Consider the following 22,170-nt stretch of genomic DNA (forward strand, 5'->3'; position numbering starts at 1 on the left):
GAGCATCAGATTGTTGGAGTACTTAACCAAGGTCAGGACTGGAGACAGGAGAATGGTCGCAGAGGGACAGGAGAGGTGCGGAGTCCAAGAGATAAGCAGGATCAGGCAACAAGAGGTTAACACGCAAGGCAAGGTCACAGGAACTGGAATGCAGCAATGCACGGCGTCACACTAGACTATGCTCAGCAATGAGAGTATGCAGCAGGAAGGTATATAAAGGAAGGGCCTCCTATAGCCAGCCAGGGCGGAACCAGAAAGTAGACTCAAATAGGCTGCTGGTGCACAGAGGAGTGCCCTATAATGTAGCCTATTCAGGGATGGGGGAGGAACCGATCTTGCGCGTCACGAAGGTCAGGGGGCGGAGCCTGAGGCTCGCGTCACTCCCACGCCGGTCCTGCCTGTCATTAGGATGGATGGGGGCGGAAGCGATCGCACGCCGACCCGCGCGTGTCACGGAGGTGAGGGGGTGGAGCCTGAGATGCACGTCACTAACACGCCAGTCCTGAGTATCATTAGAGTGGGGGCGGAACCAGGAATGCGCACCAGCAGGGAGGCTGGACGAACGCACCCGTTGTGCGTAGGAGCGGGGGGGCAGAGACAGAACCCACGGGCGGAGAGTCAGGCCACGCAAGATCTGCGCGCGTACCGGGACCACGAGACAGCGCATTCTGAGTGTCACGGCAGGATTATTGAGGTGAGGAGACGGTCCGCGACCGCCAGGATGGCGAATCCTCACACAGTCCCTCCCAAAAATCTATCTACCCGATCCGCAATGTGTCTAACCCGAGCACCCAGGAGACAACAAACAGTACGGTACATGCGGTCACGGCAACAGATTGCCCTATTTACCTTGGAGTCCCCTACCACCACAATCTTTCTTGGTCTTTGAGTATCCCCATTCCCCTCTGTGCTGGAGGAACTATTCCCCTTTTCCATTGCAAGATATACAGTATCTCTGTATGTGTGCCAAATTATATGTAATAAACTATTTTTGAATTACTACAGAGTGCTGCCTCTTTTTTCCTATGGGAAATATATTTTCTCTCTCTCTCTACATATTTGTCTCTCGCATATATATATATCAAGAAGAAGCGCAGGCTCCATAGCATGCATGTCAGGGTTCTGCTCGCCACAAACCAGGACCGGACCGCGAGGCTGAGGTGGGGTTGTAAAAGCACCGACCTGAGACCGCGCAGGCTGATCCGGATTGCGCAGTTCGTAGTCATATGTCGCAGGATCAGGATTGGAGAAGACAGCGTCGTCGTTGTACAAGCCAGGGTCAGAACAGGAGACGTCAGGATAAACATTGTTCATGCAAGAGTTCGGCAATAAGGAGATAGGAGAAACCCGCTTCAGCTTAGGAGCGCGGGGTTGGCCTTTGCGCGAGCGACGACCATGGCCCATGGTGCTGGTCACAGGAGATGGTAGGCAGACCAGAATAGCACACCGTCTAGCTGCACGGGTGCACCAGTGCTACAGCGCAAAAGTCCTGAGCGGGCAAGGGAATCCACTGTTACAGCGCAGGAACCAGGACACGGCCTCTCTATATTAGGGAAAGAGTAGGCCCCAGGAACCAGGAAGCTGTAGATACAGGGAAACCTCCGCTTCAGTGCAGGAATCCAGGAGACTGCAGAACGCAGGGACGAAACCACTACTTAGTGCAGGAATCCAGGAGGCTGAAGGACGCAGGAAAGAATCTCTGCTTCAGCACAGGGGAACAAGCGGCTTGAAGGGAGCTGAAGGATGCAGGACGTAACCTGGAATCAGCATAGGAGAACAAACGGCTTGAAGGAAGCTGAAGGACGCAGGGCGTGACCTGGTATCAGCAAAGGGGAACAAGCGAGAGCTTGTGGCAAAACAGTTGACATCCAGTAAGGACTATGCTCGGCAAGGAGCATTATGGGCAAGCAATACTTAAAGGCCAGCGGGCCAATCCCCGGCGGGGGTGTGAAGGTACTGCCCCTAATGAGTGAATGCAAGTATAGTTTGCAATGAAAGGCTGCACAGCTGCAGTAGATACCAGAGGGAGTGTGTATTGCTTTGAGTGAATCCAGGCTGCAGCAAACCTCAGGAAAGCTGTTCCAGAACTGCACCGGTCGGCAAGGTAAGGTAACCAGTAAACCGTGGAGCGGATTCCTTACAGTACCCCCCCCTTCACGCGAGACCTCCGGGCGAACATGAGCACTCATAGAGTTGGAGGCCCGGGAATTGTTGCTGAACCGTCTAGGATTGGGGCTAGAGTCGTACTCCAGAGACTCATGATTAGTCCTTAGTGTACCCCCACCCCCCGGTGAGAACTTTGGCCAGACAGGACCATCCATGGGCCTTGGGGACATTGAGTTGTTCCTAAACTTCTTTAGGTAGAAAGGGCATCCGTAAACGAGCAGTTCTTTGGTGAGTACAGTTCTAGGATATAAGATTGATGGAGGAAACATCCTTGGTACATGGCTTGCCTCGCAAAATGTCTTGGAAATCCAGGGCTGTGAAGAACCAGAGAGTTCCAGAGCAAAAACGGTAGAAGAACCCCCACTGAAAGCCCAGTCCTTAATAAAGAAACCTGAATCTAGGATCCGCGGCCCTGATAGTTGATCGAATACACCAGGAGAAACTTTGTAACAGAAAAAGTCTTGGCTGACCACTGCATGTTGGAATTTGCGAGGAATTTTTCCTCTAGAAGGCTCCCAGGTAATGGTTAGTAAGGGTATAGGCTGGTTAGAAGCATCTCCCGGTATTGGTATGGAAGGTGACAAGGCAAGCAGTAAACCAGGCATAGGGACCGAAATCTTGGGATACGTACAGAGTATTTCCAACTGAGAGGAAATAACAGGGGCAACCGAAAATTCCGAGGGACAAAACCATGGTTTAGCAGGAGCAGAGAAGCAAACAACAGTAGAGTTCTCCAATACTGGGAAATCTTCATTGGGAGATAATATTGTCAGTGAATCAGGAATAGTCCTTGGGATCTTCAAATCAGTAGCTTGAGAAAAAGGCAGAGCCAGGGTAGTGGTGGGAGGGAAGCTAACATCAGAAGCTGAAGTCTGTACCTCAGTGACAGGGCCCTGAGAATCAACAAGCAGCAAGTATGAACTATGAAAACTCTTAATGACATGCACCTTAGGAGTACAAAGAGTCTTCTCTAAAACTGCAATGGCCCTAACCACAGGGGTACCTAAGCTGACAAAAACATGAATTGGTGTGTTTTCTAGTGCAAAATCTCTGATCACAGGACTCCTAACCGATAGTGAGGGTATCTGGGTTTGATTAGGGAAAAAATCAGATGTATTGATAAGTGACATAGAAACACTTACTGAGATTCTAAATTTGCTGGACATGTGAGAAAAAATACCCTTTAAGACAGGAGCTTTAATCTCCCCCCCGAGTAACCCCATGTTTGCTGGGACATATTTAGACACAGTACTGAGGGACTGGGTTTCAGCAAAGGCAGGACAGCTAAAAAGCTCAGATTTAAACCCCAGGACTTGTAATATGTGCATGGTGTCCTCAGACAGTACTAAGGGAGTGACCGCAGATATGCTGATCCCCAAAGGATTAGCCTGGAGAGAGAAATCAGGAGAGCCCCCAGACAGGATACCCCTTATAGAAAGAGCCTCAGAATCAGAAGGAGAATCATTACCTCTCAGAGTCTCAAAACTAGTAAGACACAATTCAGCAAAAAGGGAAACAGTATGCAAGCTTTTTACTGATCTATATGAAAAAGCGTCACTTTTGGGAAAAAAACGTGCGTCCGCAAACATTCCTGGGAACACAATATGAACCCCAGGAGGGACATACAGACTACTGTATGCCTTTAACCCTAAGCTTAAAGAGGAGGAGAACTCAGACAGTACACGGGGGTTAATCATAACTGTACTGGTCTCTGAAGTAGGTATTTGGTAAGGGATGTCTGGGAAACCAGAACTTACTGCAGACTCCATAATGTGGGAACTATGCGCTGAAGCAGGGATCACCGCTATGTGGGCGACAGGCTGGTTCAGTGAAATACCCGGGAGAAGAAACTCTGCGACTAAGCTTAGGGAAAAACCTGACTCCTGAATACATTTAACAGGAACCAGAACTTTAGCCGAAGTCTCCGGAGACGAAACTGCGGAAACTTGAGCTGAAGCAGGGGATTTATAGCAAAGAATATCTAGAGACTCCGTACGGTTATGGGAATCCCTCAATGCAACCTCTGCTGTCTGACTTGTGGACTCATTCTCTGAGGCTACAACGAAGGCATTAACTTGGAGGCAGCAAGAATTTACAGGGGTTAATGCAGACAATGCCTGAGAGTAATACATAGGTAACCTTTTCTCTGTATTAGAAGAGAGCAGGAATCTCTCGTCTGAAGCTAGGGGCATGACCGTGGCTGACAGAGAACAGGGATTTACCAAAGGAAACTCAGAGAGCTGCCCCACAGAGGTTAATACAGAAATAACCCTGGGAACAGAACTTAGGGATTCTTTCTCTGAAGGGGAAAGCGCGCAGGACTGTCTAGCAGAGTTTAAAGCTGGAAAACCCTCAAGACCTAGAGAGAGGGATTCAAAGCTAGAAATAGGAGAACTAAGGGACTTATTCTCTGATACAAGAACCTTAGTGTTAGTTAATGACACATATGTGTTCTCCAAGGGGACCTCACAGGACTGATCGGCAGGGGTTAATGTAGACATATCATTAGTGTCAGGGAACCCAGGCATACAATCAGAGCTTGGGACTGTGGCAGTTACTACGTTGGGAGATATTGGTAATAGTTCTGTTTGGTCATCTCCCGGAGAGAGAGATACGTCCCCCGGTTTAGCAACAGGACTGGTAGCCGAGGGATACCGCCAAACGACGGCGTGAGCGGCTAAGAGACGATCCTGTTTTAACAAGCAATCATCCAATGCACGGGAAAGTAAATGCAGCGTCTCGTGAGCGAGAGCCACCATGACGGAAGGTTCCGGGAATACTATAGGAATGTCCAAGGATAAAGTCAGGGCATTGAGTGTACTACAGGCGTTGACCAGTTCCACAGGACTCAGCTCCTCCCCAGTTAAAGGGGAATCAGGGGAGCAAGCAATGTTAGCAATGGCCAAAAGACGGGCCAGGTACTGTTTTAAGTCTCTGAGGCAGTAAGCCTTATAAACCAGATTATTACGGCATTTCTTTTGCAAGGGAGTCAAGCCCTCCAACATAAACGGATCTTCCATCAGAGGTATTATATCGCACAAATAATTATTCTCAAACTGGGACTGGTCTACAGGCTGGGACAGGTTTTTAGGAAAAAACTTACCAACCCACACCTCAGCGGGGTCCGAGTTTGTAGGGCCGAGCATACTGTCAGGGTTCTGCTCGCCACAAACCAGGACCGGACCGCGAGGCTGAGGTGGGGTTGTAAAAGCACCGACCTGAGACCGCGCAGGTTGATCCGGATTGCGCAGTTCGTAGTCATATGTCGCAGGATCAGGATTGGAGAAGACAGCGTCGTCGTTGTACAAGCCAGGGTCAGAACAGGAGACGTCAGGATAAACATTGTTCATGCAAGAGTTCGGCAATAAGGAGATAGGAGAAACCCGCTTCAGCTTAGGAGCGCGGGGTTGGCCTTTGCGCGAGCGACGACCATGGCCCATGGTGCTGGTCACAGGAGATGGTAGGCAGACCAGAATAGCACACCGTCTAGCTGCACGGGTGCACCAGTGCTACAGCGCAAAAGTCCTGAGCGGGCAAGGGAATCCACTGTTACAGCGCAGGAACCAGGACACGGCCTCTCTATATTAGGGAAAGAGTAGGCCCCAGGAACCAGGAAGCTGTAGATACAGGGAAACCTCCGCTTCAGTGCAGGAATCCAGGAGACTGCAGAACGCAGGGACGAAACCACTACTTAGTGCAGGAATCCAGGAGGCTGAAGGACGCAGGAAAGAATCTCTGCTTCAGCACAGGGGAACAAGCGGCTTGAAGGGAGCTGAAGGATGCAGGACGTAACCTGGAATCAGCATAGGAGAACAAACGGCTTGAAGGAAGCTGAAGGACGCAGGGCGTGACCTGGTATCAGCAAAGGGGAACAAGCGAGAGCTTGTGGCAAAACAGTTGACATCCAGTAAGGACTATGCTCGGCAAGGAGCATTATGGGCAAGCAATACTTAAAGGCCAGCGGGCCAATCCCCGGCGGGGGTGTGAAGGTACTGCCCCTAATGAGTGAATACAAGTATAGTTTGCAATGAAAGGCTGCACAGCTGCAGTAGATACCAGAGGGAGTGTGTATTGCTTTGAGTGAATCCAGGCTGCAGCAAACCTCAGGAAAACTGTTCCAGAACTGCACCGGTCTGCAAGGTAAGGTAACCAGTAAACCGTGGAGCGGATTCCTTACAATGCAACTGTATAAAATAAAGTGAATTTATTAAAAAAGCAGTTCCAAGGAATTGCACTTACAAGATTCTAAAAGAACACACACATGGGAGAGAAATCTCTATAGGGAGTTATCAACGAAAGTGGAGGAGTCCAGGAAATATAGGGTGCATTTGATCGGATGATGTCCGCATACAGCTCCTGCCACAAGCTGGCATCACCCCACAGCGTCTCGCAGTGTCTCTTGTGCTTTACCTCCATTTCAATCGGATACTGGCAATATAAGAATCAGCTGGCAGACTTGCTGAGAAACCAGGAACTCCTCGTACACCCGCCCTCACACGATGACATCACCATGTCCCTACGTGTCTCGTGACTTCATCAGGGGAATATACTGTATATGTAGCCCATATTCCCCCACCCCCCCCCCCCCCTCTGGGAGATGTTGCTGCTGTTGCTGCTAAATGGAGTGTGGTGGTGCCTACCTGCTGGCTTACAGTAGATCTGAGTCTCCCACCTGATGGTAGGGGATGTCAGAACAGGCTTCTGGGGTATAGACTGATAAAGTACTCATGGTGACAGCGTCTCCATCTCTTGCAGGCCCTTGGAACCTGGAAGAAGGGGAGCAATTTCCTGCAGGAGAGTTCTCCTCCCTTCCCCTGATAGATTGCAGTCTCAGGCGGAAGGTATAGTGAAACAGGAACATTTTATTGTACACTGCAGGCTTCACACAACATACACAGCAACCATCAGTAGAGCTTAGGGCCTTCACCCTCAGGATGTCCCTGGACCTGCACTCCCAGCCTAGGGCACCAGAAGAAGTCCTAGCTCTTCTCTTACTCCCTGGTGGAGTAAGAGGAATAGACTCCCGTCACTCCCCTAAGGGAGGGCCCACAGATTAGCAGAGCCCTGACAACTGGTTTGGGTAGACTGGCCTCTCTCAAAGGTAGAGGCAAACTGATTAACTGTAGGAAGTGCAGCCCCTTAAGTACAGAGAAAGTAGGAAGCAAACCTGAATCCCTGATTGGACAAAAGGCCTGGTTGCACAACCTCCTCTGTGACTCACTGAAGCTGCATAGGAGTGGGGAAAACCCATGATTACTCCTGGCAGGCCTGTTCTACTGCTTACTGCCTGGAGGAGGGCAGACTGGTAGCCCCAAACCAGCCAGGGCTACATATATATATATCTAATCACTGTGTTGGTGTTGAGACCATTGCATTTGTAACAGTGCGTTTGTGTGTGTGTCAGTATGCCTGTACTGTACGTGCAACGAGAGAGTGCGAGAGAGACGTTGATGGACCATGTAAGGTCCCAAAAAAATGAATATATTTTATGTTGAAAGACAAGCGTGTTCCTGCCCTGGGAAAAAAACTGGTGTAAGCAATGTAAATTTAAAAATATATATATATTTGAACAGTATAGATTGCTTCTTTACATAGAAGCATCAGTGAAACTCATTAGGCCATTGTAACAGATTGGCCTTCAATGTCGGGTCAGTGAGGAGTCCACACACTGCATACTTTCAAATAAAGAGTCCGTTTTCTCCCAGGACTATGAGAAACAGGGTATAAAAACTACTGACACACGTAAAAACTAGCCAACAAACAGCATAGATCTGCAATTTAGAATGTTATTTTCTTTGGTTCTGGGCATAAGTCCCAGCTGTTTCCATGCAATCCTTATGGGAAATGAAGCTCTGCTTCATAGCAGGCTTCTGAACCTACATCCTTGCAGGCTGGAGAACAATGCGACAGGGAGGCTGCTGTGTCTTATAGACCTTTAGTGCCTATCAAGTGTTGATTGGAACACCCTAGCAGACCTGAAAGCTATGGTGTGGTCTCCTATGCCTGGAACAGTGAGGGAGTTGACCTCTTCACTCCCTAAAAACCTATATTCAATAAAGTGTGCATGGACAGCCTCATTCAAGTCAGTACAACTTTCCATTTGGTAGTGTCAAATAGGCCCTATCGCAATTTTAAATAGTGCCCATAGTCTGATACTATGGGAACACAACCATGTTATCATTACCAGAACATTGCGATTCACAAAGTTAAGATACATGTGTTATGGGTTGTTGCAGCTGACCACTAAAGGAATTTATTCCCTTTGCTATTGTCTGCTTTTTTGTTTGTTGCACATATACAAATAAAAATATACATACAAGAGAAATACCAGAGAAAGGTAAGAAAAAAAAATCTACCTCTCTCTCTTTTGTGCCAATGCTCACAAGGTCAGTTTCTCTGAATCTTTCACAAAACAGTAATGCGTCCTGTCCTTTTTTTCTAGCTCTTGTCTCAATATAATAGCAGTGACCCTTCCAGACACGCCAATCATCACTTGGACAGAGTATGCTGACGAGAGCTGCAATACAAACAAATTATAAACGGTAACAATGCAACAACTGGAAAACTGTTGTGCTGATTTCTAATTCTAACATTTGTGGGAAACAATAAATCAGTTGTAGTACATTTAATTTGCAATACTGCCAACCTAGCTCTATGTCATCTTAAGATTTTAGTCAAATGTCTGTTGTCTACGTCTCATCTCAGTGCATTCTGGTAACAGTCCTTCAGGATGTCACCAGGAAACCGGAGACCTAGAAAATATGAAGTGAACTCCAATCTCAGGACAAGGAAGCACCATTGGTTATACTGAATTGAACAAATATAAATATTGGCCTATATTTACTAATCGGTGCTATGCAAAAGACACTTTCTAGCCAGTGGCTCCCAATATTTTTTCTCTCTAGGCTTCCCTAATGACATTGCTCAGTTGCTTAGGCACCCCAACAATAGGACAGTCAGTGACAGAAGACACACACAACCGGACAGAAAAAATACACACAGAACAGAGACACACAGCCTCACCTCTCCGCTACACATGCTGCTTTCTCCTCTGCTTGTCCACTCCCGACAGGCTCCTGACACCTGCTGATTGGCTATATTACCCAGTAGCAGCCGATCAGGGTGAAGGAAACTGCCAAGCTCCTGAGCAACTGCCCAGATTTCTTCCTGCACTGGGAGATCGGGGAAATCCTGTGGCCCCTTTGAATCCTTTCATGGAACCCCAGGGTGCCATGGAACCCTGGTTGGGAAACACTGTTCTAGCCCTTTCACTTGAATGGGCCATAAAATGTCTGTTGGCGGCGGAAGGTGTCTTACAGCATGGCACTGTTTAGTAAATAAGGCCATCATGTATACAGTTTTGTGTAGTAGTCTTTGGATGGTACCATATAATATAATGAAGAAGGATCCCACAGTTGTGATCACTGCTGCTTTTGTTTCTGCAGACTGCAGCATTAGTAGGGTTGCCAATTTAAGTCAGTGAGAAAGGTTTTAACTAATTTCTCCAGGCATTTGGGGATTTTGAATTTTTTTATTCCACTGAGAAATAATAACCATAAAAACCAGGACTGCATTAGCCTGTCCTGCCAGCCTGGGTTTACAATAGTTGTCAGGCTTAAGCATTGGCAATCCATTTCCATTCACACAAATAGCGGTTTTCTTTGTTTCCTTGTTGAATAAGAAGCAATAATATACCATCTTAACAAATCATCCGAAAAGCATGTTTTGTGTCATATGATATATGATTTTATTGGCCCAAAGGGCAACATGTACGTACAGTAACGAGATACATTTCTATGTTTATTATGTTTCTATCCGTTCGGGACACAGTGCTACTCTCTGTTTTGCATCTTTTCTGAAAATGCTGACATCGTCCTACAAAATGTGCAAGGCCTAGTTTCCTTAGAAGTGATCTGGTTTTGATATATTTGTTTTGCACAATATATTTTTGAAGTTATAAACCTGGATCACTGCTTCTTTTTTCTGTCTATGTAAAAAAAAATCCTACAGAGGCGACCAACTTTATTCTAACTCGGCTAGTTCCGCAAATTTCAGTATATCCCGGTGATGTTCGGTTTTGTATCGTTTTCGCCCGGAGTGTATTGCGTTATTTTCCCGGCTGTGATTTAAGCATTTTATTCCAGCTGGCTGCAATACTGCAATGCCGTGTAAAAACACATGGGGGCGTTTGCGAGCTGTTGTCTTTGAAGCCGTCCCCTATAACCCCTAACATACAGTACTGTACATTTTTATTCATAGTGTACATGTGCAGGGGGTCTCCGGAGCTGAACCGCGTTGGTTTCAGGTCGGGGGACCCCCTGCTTCCAGAGATACAGCCCCCTTTATGAGGTGCCGGTATCCCTCTGCATTTAAAGGTCCCGATCACGTGACCGCGGCCTGTAAACCAAGCAGAGGGATACTGGCACCCCCTAAAGGGGCCTGTATCTCGGGGGAACAGGGGGTCCCCGGACCTAAAACCACAGCGGTTCTGCTCCGGAGACCCTCTGCACATGTACAGTATAAATAAAACACACACATCAATAAAGAATCGTTCTTTACCTTAGCGGCTATGTGCTATGGTAACGAAGCAGCATTTCTGTATTTTAATAATATTGTACAGTGAGCAGGGGGTTCCCTGAGCCAGAAATTAATGCTTAGGGGACCCCCTGCTCCTGCACAATATTATTAAAAATACAGAAATGCTGCTTCATTACCATAGCTGATAGCCGCTAAGGCAATGAAGGGGTTAACCCACCGTGCCCGCTTTATTGTGGGTAGCGGGGGTGGGTGAAGGGGGTATTTGGCCCTTGGTGCGAGTTTAGGACTTGCGGGGGGGTTGCGGGTGCACTTAACCCCTTCACGACCGTAGCAGTTAATACCGCTACGGTCATGAAGGGGTTAACCCCTCCCGCTACCCCCGCAAGCCCTAAACAACCACCGTTGGGTCTAATACCCCCTTCACCCACCCCCGCTACCCACAATAAAAAAAACTCACACACAGCAGCCGCCCAAAAAAAATAAAAAAATCAACATAAATAAATAAATAAATGAATATAAATAAATACATTTAAAATACATTTTTATTCATAGTGTAGATGTGCAGAGGGTCTCCGGAGCAGAACCGCTGTGGTTTTAGGTCCGGGGAACCCTGCTCCCAGAGATACAGGCCCCTTTAGGGGGTGCCGGTATCCCTCTGCTTGGTTTACAGGCCGCGGTCACGTGATCGGGACCTTTAAATGCAGAGGGATACCGGCACCTCATAAAGGGGGCTGTATCTCGGGAAGCAGGGGGTCCCCCGACCTGAAACCAACGCGGTTCAGCACCGGAGACCCCCTGCACATGTACACTATGAATAAAAATGTATTTTAAATATTTTTAATGTGCCGATGTTTGCGCAGAGAGAGCAGCGGATCTCTCTCTGCTGCAAACACATCTCGCCCCCGCTGGCCCATAGTATCATTGATGTGCATATACAGTACTGTATGTGTACAGTACTGTATGTTAGGGGTTATAGGGGTTGTTGTTATACAGTATATATATATATATATATATATATATATATATATATATATACACACATGAAATTCAGTCAGCACACTGTAATTGAAGATGTAGTAATAGCAGATGCTAGTCCCATAGAGAGTAAATATGATACGAACCAATCCAAAGACCAGTAAAGAGACAGCAGACCGCTCGGGGTTAATCCAAAAGTCTATATTCACAACATGAAATACACGTAAGCCAACGTTTCGGTCCCACAGAGAGACCTTCCTCAGGGCCGTGCAACCCACAAGTGTAAGTGACCAAACATATATACCCTCACCCATAGTGCAATGCAAACAAAGGGAACCAATCACCAACAAGCAATCAGACATAATATGCAACATAGCTGTGCTCCATGCCCCCTCCCCTATTACCTGAATAATTAATTGATTCATCATGACATCAGAGTAAACACTTAAACTATTAGGAGAGAGACACCCTGAGACACTGGTCCCAGAGTCTACTGCCCGTGCGGGGGAACGTCGCGCGCCGCGCATGCGCAGTGGGCCAAAACACATTGTCTGCCGGGACGCCAGCAAGGAGAGTGAGCCGCGCATCACAGCTGTGTGCAGATGAGGCAACCAGAGATACCAGCAGCGCAAATCGCGCATGCGCAGTCTGTAAAACCGCCTCGGTGCACAGTAACCCACACACTGACAGCAAAAAAAAGGGGCTAAGCAGAGTAGTAAAACACAGAGCGTTGAGGTAAACCACAGGGGGACAGATAGAGGTATAGATCACAGGAGCGCATAGCATCACCATAGTATATAAGGACAAAGGAAGTGCAAAAGTGCAGAGGGAGTGATGCAACAGAGAATGAGTGACAAACATATACAAGGCATAATGTAGAACTAAGTCAAAGCAAAAAGACAACTACAGAAAGCAGCTAAGTGAAAGCTCCTCATTTAGGCCACCAGGTGTCATAGTCCTTAGTTCATAGATAAGCCTTGCTTCCTGTTTAAGCAAAGTCCTGCCCTTGTCACCCCCACGGGGGGGGACTGGAACCTGCAGAATAGGCATACAACGAAGTGTGGCCAATGTGTGTCTTTTTTCTTTGAAATGTCTAGCCACAGGTAGACACTTCAGATCTATATCAGAGGTATCACTCAGTAGGGCTTTTCTGATGCTTGAACGGTGCATGGCCATGCGTTCTTTCAGCATCCTTACAGTCTTCCCGATGTACAGCAATCCACAAGGACACTTAATAAAGTACACCACGAATTTTGACTCACAGTTCAGTTGTTGTTTGATTTTAATCGGCACGCCACTATGCGGGTGGTTGTAACTAGGGCCCAGCTGCATATAGTGGCAGTTGGTGCAGCCATGACAGCGGTACGAACCAGGTTTTTTGGCTAACCAGGTGGTGGGTGTGGCATATTTGTCTATTGGATCAGATCCAGTGACCATGTCACCAATATTAGGTCCCCGACGAAAGCAGAATAGTGGTGGCTCTCTAGCAAATGCACCAATCCTCTCGTCGTTCTCCAGGATGCGCCAATTGCCCCGAATGCAACGCTTAATGCTGTTTGTAGCAGTACTAAATGTACTGACTATATTAAGCCTGTTGCTCACCGGTCTACCTGATGAAGGTGTCAATAGTTCACCCCTGTCAACCTGTCCAACCTTTAGCAAGGCAAAGTTGATGTCCTTGGCCGAATAGCCCCTCTCCCGAAAGCGTGCGGCCATTAGAGCCAGGGCCCTTTGGGATTCTTCTGGATCAGTGGTAATTCTTTTCACTCGGAGGAGCTGGGAGTATGGGAGACCCCTCTTGAGTGGTACAGGATGGTGGCTGGCTGCACAAAGAAGGGAGTTCTTATCTGTACTCTTCCGGTAAATTCTAGTAGCCAGCGTGCCTCCAATTTTGTACACTATGGTATCTAGAAAAGCGATTTCCTGGTAGCTGCGGTTAAGGGTAAAACGGATTGTGGAGGGGATTTTGTTTAAATCAGAAACAAATGTCAGCAGCTCATCTTCACTGCCCGTCCACAGAATGAAGATGTCGTCAATATAGCGAAGGTATTTGACGATATGCCGCCCATGCGTGGTGTCAGTTAGTATGTGCAACCGTTCATACAAATCCATAAATAGATTAGCATATGACGGTGCCATATTTGAGCCCATGGCCGTACCCGTTAGTTGTAAGTAGTAGTGTTTCTCAAATTTAAAGAAGTTCTTATGGAGGATGACCTCAATGAGCAACATGAGAAAATCAACTGGTGGACCCTGTTCGACTCCATGTTCTTCCAATTTGGTGCGTACTGCTTCCAGGCCCCCTGCATGGGGAATTTTGGTGTACAAGCTGGACACATCTAGCGTAGCAAGAATACATTCTGCTGTGTTGATGGAAAGATGACTGAGCTGCTCAATGAAGTCCGTGGTGTCCTTGATGTATGAACCCATTCCAGCCACCAGTGGCTGTAGATATAAGTCCACGAATTGCGAAAGGGGGTGGCACAGCGACCCACGGGCCGAGATGATAGGTCTGCCTGGTGCACCACCGGGCAGACCTATCATCTCGGCCCGTGGGTCGCTGTGCCACCCCCTTTCGCAATTCGTGGACTTCTATCTACAGCCACTGGTGGCTGGAATGGGTTCATACAACAAGGACACCACGGACTTCATTGAGCAGCTCAGTCATCTTTCCGTCAACACAGCAGAATGTATTCTTGCTACGCTAGATGTGTCCAGCTTGTACACCAACATTCCCCATGCAGGGGGCCTGGAAGCAGTACGCACCAAATTGGAAGAACATGGAGTCGAACAGGGTCCACCAGTTGATTTTCTCATGTTGCTCATTGAGGTCATCCTCCATAAGAACTTCTTTAAATTTGAGAAACACTACTACTTACAACTAACGGGTACGGCCATGGGCTCAAATATGGCACCGTCATATGCTAATCTATTTATGGATTTGTATGAACGGTTGCACATACTAACTGACACCACGCATGGGCGGCATATCGTCAAATACCTTCGCTATATTGACGACATCTTCATTCTGTGGACGGGCAGTGAAGATGAGCTGCTGACATTTGTTTCTGATTTAAACAAAATCCCCTCCACAATCCGTTTTACCCTTAACCGCAGCTACCAGGAAATCGCTTTTCTAGATACCATAGTGTACAAAATTGGAGGCACGCTGGCTACTAGAATTTACCGGAAGAGTACAGATAAGAACTCCCTTCTTTGTGCAGCCAGCCACCATCCTGTACCACTCAAGAGGGGTCTCCCATACTCCCAGCTCCTCCGAGTGAAAAGAATTACCACTGATCCAGAAGAATCCCAAAGGGCCCTGGCTCTAATGGCCGCACGCTTTCGGGAGAGGGGCTATTCGGCCAAGGACATCAACTTTGCCTTGCTAAAGGTTGGACAGGTTGACAGGGGTGAACTATTGACACCTTCATCAGGTAGACCGGTGAGCAACAGGCTTAATATAGTCAGTACATTTAGTACTGCTACAAACAGCATTAAGCGTTGCATTCGGGGCAATTGGCGCATCCTGGAGAACGACGAGAGGATTGGTGCATTTGCTAGAGAGCCACCACTATTCTGCTTTCGTCGGGGACCTAATATTGGTGACATGGTCACTGGATCTGATCCAATAGACAAATATGCCACACCCACCACCTGGTTAGCCAAAAAACCTGGTTCGTACCGCTGTCATGGCTGCACCAACTGCCACTATATGCAGCTGGGCCCTAGTTACAACCACCCGCATAGTGGCGTGCCGATTAAAATCAAACAACAACTGAACTGTGAGTCAAAATTCGTGGTGTACTTTATTAAGTGTCCTTGTGGATTGCTGTACATCGGGAAGACTGTAAGGATGCTGAAAGAACGCATGGCCATGCACCGTTCAAGCATCAGAAAAGCCCTACTGAGTGATACCTCTGATATAGATCTGAAGTGTCTACCTGTGGCTAGACATTTCAAAGAAAAAAGACACACATTGGCCACACTTCGTTGTATGCCTATTCTGCAGGTTCCAGTCCCCCCCCGTGGGGGTGACAGGGGCAGGACTTTGCTTAAACAGGAAGCAAGGCTTATCTATGAACTAAGGACTATGACACCTGGTGGCCTAAATGAGGAGCTTTCACTTAGCTGCTTTCTGTAGTTGTCTTTTTGCTTTGACTTAGTTCTACATTATGCCTTGTATATGTTTGTCACTCATTCTCTGTTGCATCACTCCCTCTGCACTTTTGCACTTCCTTTGTCCTTATATACTATGGTGATGCTATGCGCTCCTGTGATCTATACCTCTATCTGTCCCCCTGTGGTTTACCTCAACGCTCTGTGTTTTACTACTCTGCTTAGCCCCTTTTTTTTTGCTGTCAGTGTGTGGGTTACTGTGCACCGAGGCGGTTTTACAGACTGCGCATGCGCGATTTGCGCTGCCGGTATCTCTGGTTGCCTGGGAGAGTTAATGAGGCATCTGCGCACAGCTGTGATGCGTGGCGCACTCTCCTTGCTGGCGTCCCGGCAGACAATGTGTTTTGGCCCACTGCGCATGCGCGGCGCGCGACGTTCCCCCGCACGGGCAGTAGACTCTGGGACCAGTGTCTCAGGGTGTCTCTCTCCTAATAGTTTAAGTGTTTACTCTGATGTCATGATGAATCAATTAATTATTCAGGTAATAGGGGAGGGGGCATGGAGCACAGCTATGTTGCATATTATGTCTGATTGCTTGTTGGTGATTGGTTCCCTTTGTTTGCATTGCACTATGGGTGAGGGTATATATGTTTGGTCACTTACACTTGTGGGTTGCACGGCCCTGAGGAAGGTCTCTCTGTGGGACCGAAACGTTGGCTTACGTGTATTTCATGTTGTGAATATAGACTTTTGGATTAACCCCGAGCGGTCTGCTGTCTCTTTACTGGTCTTTGGATTGGTTCGTATCATATATATATATATATATATATATATATACACTGCATTACAATTCATGAATTTATGCCATCTGGTGGACACGCGAAGCATTGCAGCCTATTAAATCCTGAACCATTATAAATTAACACATCAGCCGCGCGTCAGCCGGGCATGACCCCTGGCTGGGAACGCGGCATGCTCCGGGTGAACAGCGTCGCATTCCAGGAACGAGCCAGGGACAAACCGGTGATTTGTTAGAATAAAGTCTGTCGCAGCAGTATATTACAGACCAAACGTGCTTTTTATATCATTTGTGGAAATGTAATAAGTTTAACTAATAACGTCTTTGAAAAATGTAGGCTTATACATTTTTATTTCCTCATATTTACAAGGTATGCAAGGTAAATGATAAGACACTAATATTCTGTAACTATAATGTAGATATCAAGTTACTGATACTACAGTGTTTTAATGAAACCCAAAAGGTCAAAACATGTCTGTGATTAGGATAACGGGCCATGCACTTGTTTAAACCAGGCTTTGATTTAAAAGCTATGCAAATCAGAATGCATACTGTACGTGTATATGGATCCCTGTTAAAGAGAATAAGAAGCAAACAGTGACAAACTGAGTGTTTATTTGCATTGCATTACCCAGAATCCTTTGTGGAGTGGAAGCAGTACAATGTACAGTACAAAATTATATAGTTGTGTAGAAACTCTTAACACAGGGATACATTGCTGTTAAATAATCTCAGTACCAACATAGAAAAGTATGTTTTCAAAGTGCTTGAAATTTATATTGTGGGGCTTAATTATACTACTGTAGCTTCATGACTATATCCGGAAACGCAATATTCTTGAGAAAATCCTGCACAATAAATTGAAACAAATGCAAAGAAGGGAGTTAGTAGAAGTACTATTATATTTAACAATGACAGCATCACTAACCAAAAATGCAATCTGAGAGTTCTGTAGTTGATACACAGGTGTGCTTCCCTTGGCAGTCTCCCTGTAGAGAATTACAGACCAAGCCTTTCTTGCATACTTGACAAGGTTGACCACACTTGGGACCAAAATACCCCTGTGAACATGCTGAAAAAAAAACAGAATTGTTGTATTTTTTGGTACCTGTCAATGTTGGAGGAGTACATTTTCACATGGGTTCGATCAGAACCAGTGCCACTACAAGGCAACCTAGGCGGTCACCCAGGGTGGCACATGTTGGGGGGCAGCAGTGGCATTGGCTCAAAGCAGAGCCGTCTGCTTTCCACTTCCTCTACACTGCAGCAGGTACTGCTATTTAGGTCAATGGAAACGGCGGTACAAGACCAGGAAGGGGGAGGGTGAAAAAACAGAGGGGGTCCAAAAATGGAGGGGAAATGGGGATGCAAAAATGAAGGTGGAGAGGGTGTAAAAATAGAATAAGAAGGGGTGAGAAGGGCGGGTCAGAGAGGGGAGGGAGTACAAAGAGAGGGAGAGGGAATGGGGTCAGAGAGAGGGGGGTGGGAAAGAGAGAGCGGGTGTGGAAAAGAGAGCATGGGGTGGAAGGGAGAGGGAGAGAGAGAGGGGGTGGGAGGGTGGGATGGTAGAGGTAGAGAGGGGTTGGGCGGGTGGGATGGTTAGAGGCCACAAGCCCTGGTTTAGATACAGGTGTTATCAATGTTATTGCCACTCTTGGTGCAGTGCAGTGGGACATACACATCAAGAAGAAGCGGCCAATGTTTTGAATCAACTGAGCAAGAAGGGAGTGAAGCGATCGCACTACTGGTATTTCACCCGCAGCAGCACAAAATTGGTTGTAATAACGTTGGCTATATCTGTTGGAGGGATTTGTAACCTTCAAGCACTAAATGATATAGTTTTTATGCATTGCTATTACCCAATATGTCTTTTTATTTTAAACTCATATACTGTACTGCACTCTAACAGACAGAAGTGATTCACATAATATGCTCTCTGAGTCACATTTAGCCTATTGCCTAGCTCACTGCTTGTCACGGGAGACCAGATTATTTACACCTTTTTACCGGGATCATTCATTGAGCAAAACAAGGTAATTAAACAAATTGTCATTTATTCGGCATCAATTCGCTTTTACACAATGGAACACAAAATACAGACAAAAATACACAATTACTTTGGGACTGGGTTAAAAACGAGATTTTCCTAGGTGCAGGGAACTCTCCTGGCACCCAAATCGGCATAAAGTTCCATACTCCACCGCTACGTTCTCTCCTGAGAACTTGGTCCCTCCTGACCGCGAGTTAGTCCAAATCTCCTGGGACTCAAATCGGCATAAAATCCCAGCCACGACCGCTACGTTCGATTCTGAGAACTTGGGCGCAAAATGCTGGACTGGCGGGCAGGCTTTTCAGGCTTGAAATCGAAGCTGGTTTTCTTTGCTATTACAGAGCACCCTTGAAAAGCCCGCCCGTGCTCTTTCGGCTCAGACTCAAGGGGAACACACCAGCTTATTGGCTCAGGGCTTCTTATAGTATTCTCTGCTTCATTCATTAAATAGAAGCAGAGCGGAGAATCCCACCCCCCCCCCCCCCCCACCAACCTTATATATGGTTGGGCACCCACAAACCCTATACTGGTTGTGGGTCACATTGGCACTAGCTGGGGTACCCCCTTAACCTAGGGATTCCCTCAGCTACAGGAATACATATTCATCCCTATGCCTCATTCTCCTTTCTGGTCTGTGATGCAGCAGGGTACCCTAGTGGTGAGTCGCGCTTACGTTTTCATGGGGAAGTATTGCCGGTACAATGTGCCTACATGTATTCAAGAATCAGGCATGATTTCCGAGTACATTTATGGGGGAACCGGCATCTCCGGACCCCAATCTCCTAGACACATTCTGACAATGGTCCCTCTGCAAAAACCCCAGTGAAACTCATACTCTAGCAATCAATGGCATGCCCGGAAAGGGAAAAACACAAAAAATAGTTTTATTACAAAGTACAATGTGATCATACAATGTTACTGGGTCCAAGAGCAAACTCTCTGGGACCCTTATACACTGATCAAGGTTAACCAAAATGTGCTTGACCTTTATATAGAGCCTGGTTACTCCCTCCCATCACACTGCTAAAGCAGTGCTAAGTCATAAGGCAACACCTTACAGCCCATGGAAATATAAATATATATATATTAGTAAGCGCATCAATTCTCTAATATAAACATACAATCTCTCTAAGTTGGAAACTAAGGCCTTGTCCAGGGTGGCGCTGAACGGGCGGGCACGCTCTCCACGAAGAGACACATTGCAACAATGTGTGTGGCCAGCATGAGCGGGCGGGCGCACCTGCTCGGCGCTTAGCTGTTTGCCGAGCAAGCAAATTTGAATTTGCTGCTCGTAAGCGTGTCACATGAGCGGTTCACCCAATGAGGGCGAACCAGCTCCGTGACGTCGTGGCCGCTCACCCAGACGCGCGTGCACCTAGCTGGCCACGAATCGCTTGGATGAGCAGGGTGCAGCACACAAGCGAAAGTGCGTTCCCTACCTGGCCGAGGCCTAGGTGCTCACTGAAGCTTTCCCTATATCTAAATAATTCCCACGTGTAACTCCCACGTGCCGCACCCAGAAAACGACTTCTCTCTTCTTCAGAAATTGTGAACCATCAAGAAAGAACAACAATGTGGAGAGAAAAATATTGTACAGGCATACCCCGCATTAACATACGCAATGGGACCGGAGCATGTATGTAAAGCAAAAATGTACTTAAAGTGAAGCACTACCTTTTCCCCACTTATCGATGCATGTACTGTACTGCAATCGTCATATACGTGCATAACTGATGTAAATAACGCATGTGTAATAGTCTCTATAGTCTCCCTGCTTGGCACAGCTTCGGTACAGGTAGGGAGCCGGTATTGCTGATCAGGACGTGCTGACAGGCGCATGCATGAGCTGCCGTTTGCCTATTGGGCAATATGTCCTTACTCGCGAGTGTACTTAAAGTGAGTGTCCTTAAACCGGGGTATGCCTGTATATACTGTATTGTGTAGTATTTCAGGTCAATAATAAAGGCACAGTCATTTCACAAATGCACTCACATATCAATTGATCTTTAAAGGCTATGAGAACCTCAAGTGTGTTTTCTGTTGTCCTTCTTGTTGTTGGGGCTCAACCAGGATGTAGATGATAAGGAAAAAAGGGATACCTGGCGCTCAAATGACACTCAGTCCATAAGATGAAAAGTCCCTTAAGATGCCCCCCTGGATAGTCCAAGTCTTTAAGAAGAGAAAACAGCGATGCTCTTGACTAGCCCAATTCTTGATGCTCCCCGTAAAGAAGGGTTAAAAAGGACACACCATTGCGCAGACGAAACAAAATCTCGTATGGACAATGCACAGTGCCTACTTACAAGAAATCTCTTGTTTGATGTGGTTGAGAGAATCTGTGTTTTGTCCCCTTCTTCTCCGCTGATGACACGAATCCCACGTGTAGTTCCTCAATCTCCTGTGACCTTGGTGCTTTCGGACATCTCAAATCACGATTGGCCCCAATGTGGAGAGAGTGGAAGCAAAGATAGTGTAGTCTGCACAACAATTTATTAAAATACGGCTACAACAGCCAAAAAACACACTCACATGCTATATGTAATTAAAATCAATACTCGGATGCCGTCCGCAACTTGCACGGGAGTCTCCTTGGTGCCGCAGCCAAGCCAGGGCAATCTCACTGTCTCTCAGCTGCAGGCTCCAACACAGACGCTCCCATTACCCTCTGCGGTGTGTTCCGGAGCTGACCGAGGTCGCTACTCAGTCACCATCTTCACCTCACCTTCAATGCTGTTTTTCCTCTTGGATCTTGTAAGCCTCCAATTTTAATTTTCTTGTGATAAATTATTTGTTACCATCTGCACTATGGCTTTGTGTCTCTCTCTTTTGAGATTGTGATGACTCCTACCTGCTCCAGCCTGTGACCATCTTCCACTTGAGTTGGATATCTGCACATTTATTTCAACCATATTGTGAGTGTTCACTTGGGAGCCTTCTACATATTCTGTTTAGATTAGACAATATTGCACTATGTAGTTTTTTATTTTCTTTAAGGTTCATCATCGCTCCCCTGGTTCTTCTATGCCTATGGTGCTTAACCAACCCGCTTACCCACTCCATGAGCACGGAGCTCGAGCAACTTCGCCCTGGACATAGCAGCCTCTTGCGGGGGGTAGTCCACCGGTGGCAGAGAAGCTCCGGAACGAGCTCGGCGTTCGACCAACTCCGCCTTCGACTCAGCAGCCTCTTGCGGGAGGTAGTCCACTGGCGGCTGAGGAGTTCCGGCAAGAGCGGCGATGTTATCACTGCCAACAAGCGGGCCACATCAGAGCCCACTGCCTGGACCGTGCGTGGTTGGGTGAAGGAGCCTCTCAGGGCCAGCGCTCACGAGCTGCGAAGCAGGAATCCCGTCTAACGGCATCTTCCGATGGCTCCCACCAAGCCAGGGCGACAACCCTCAGCGGGACGTCTCCTGGAGAACCTGGCCGGGCTGCATCGATAGCAACGGCGGAGAGCGGCGGCCATCCTCTGCACCCGACAGAATACAGCGGAGCAGCAGCCGGAACAGATCCATCACGGCCAT

At 47.3% G+C, this 22,170-nt stretch overlaps 1 protein-coding gene across 4 annotated transcripts in view; it reads right to left on the reverse strand.

Annotated features, from left to right (window-relative positions):
* LOC142472303 (macrophage mannose receptor 1-like) overlaps window positions 1-22,170 on the reverse strand; it is a 244,922-nt gene that overhangs the window by 79,234 nt on the left and 143,518 nt on the right. For all 4 annotated transcript variants that reach the window (XM_075579316.1, XM_075579315.1, XM_075579317.1 and 1 more), the window contains 2 exons: window positions 17,526-17,669; window positions 8,523-8,683 (listed from right to left, as the gene is read on the reverse strand). In XM_075579316.1, the coding sequence (XP_075435431.1) occupies window positions 8,523-8,683; window positions 17,526-17,669 (305 nt within the window). The remainder of the gene's footprint in view (window positions 1-8,522; window positions 8,684-17,525; window positions 17,670-22,170) is intronic.

The sequence above is a fragment of the Ascaphus truei genome, chromosome 21 (genome assembly GCF_040206685.1).
Source record: "Ascaphus truei isolate aAscTru1 chromosome 21, aAscTru1.hap1, whole genome shotgun sequence".
In the NCBI taxonomy this organism is placed as follows: Eukaryota; Metazoa; Chordata; class Amphibia; order Anura; family Ascaphidae; genus Ascaphus; species Ascaphus truei.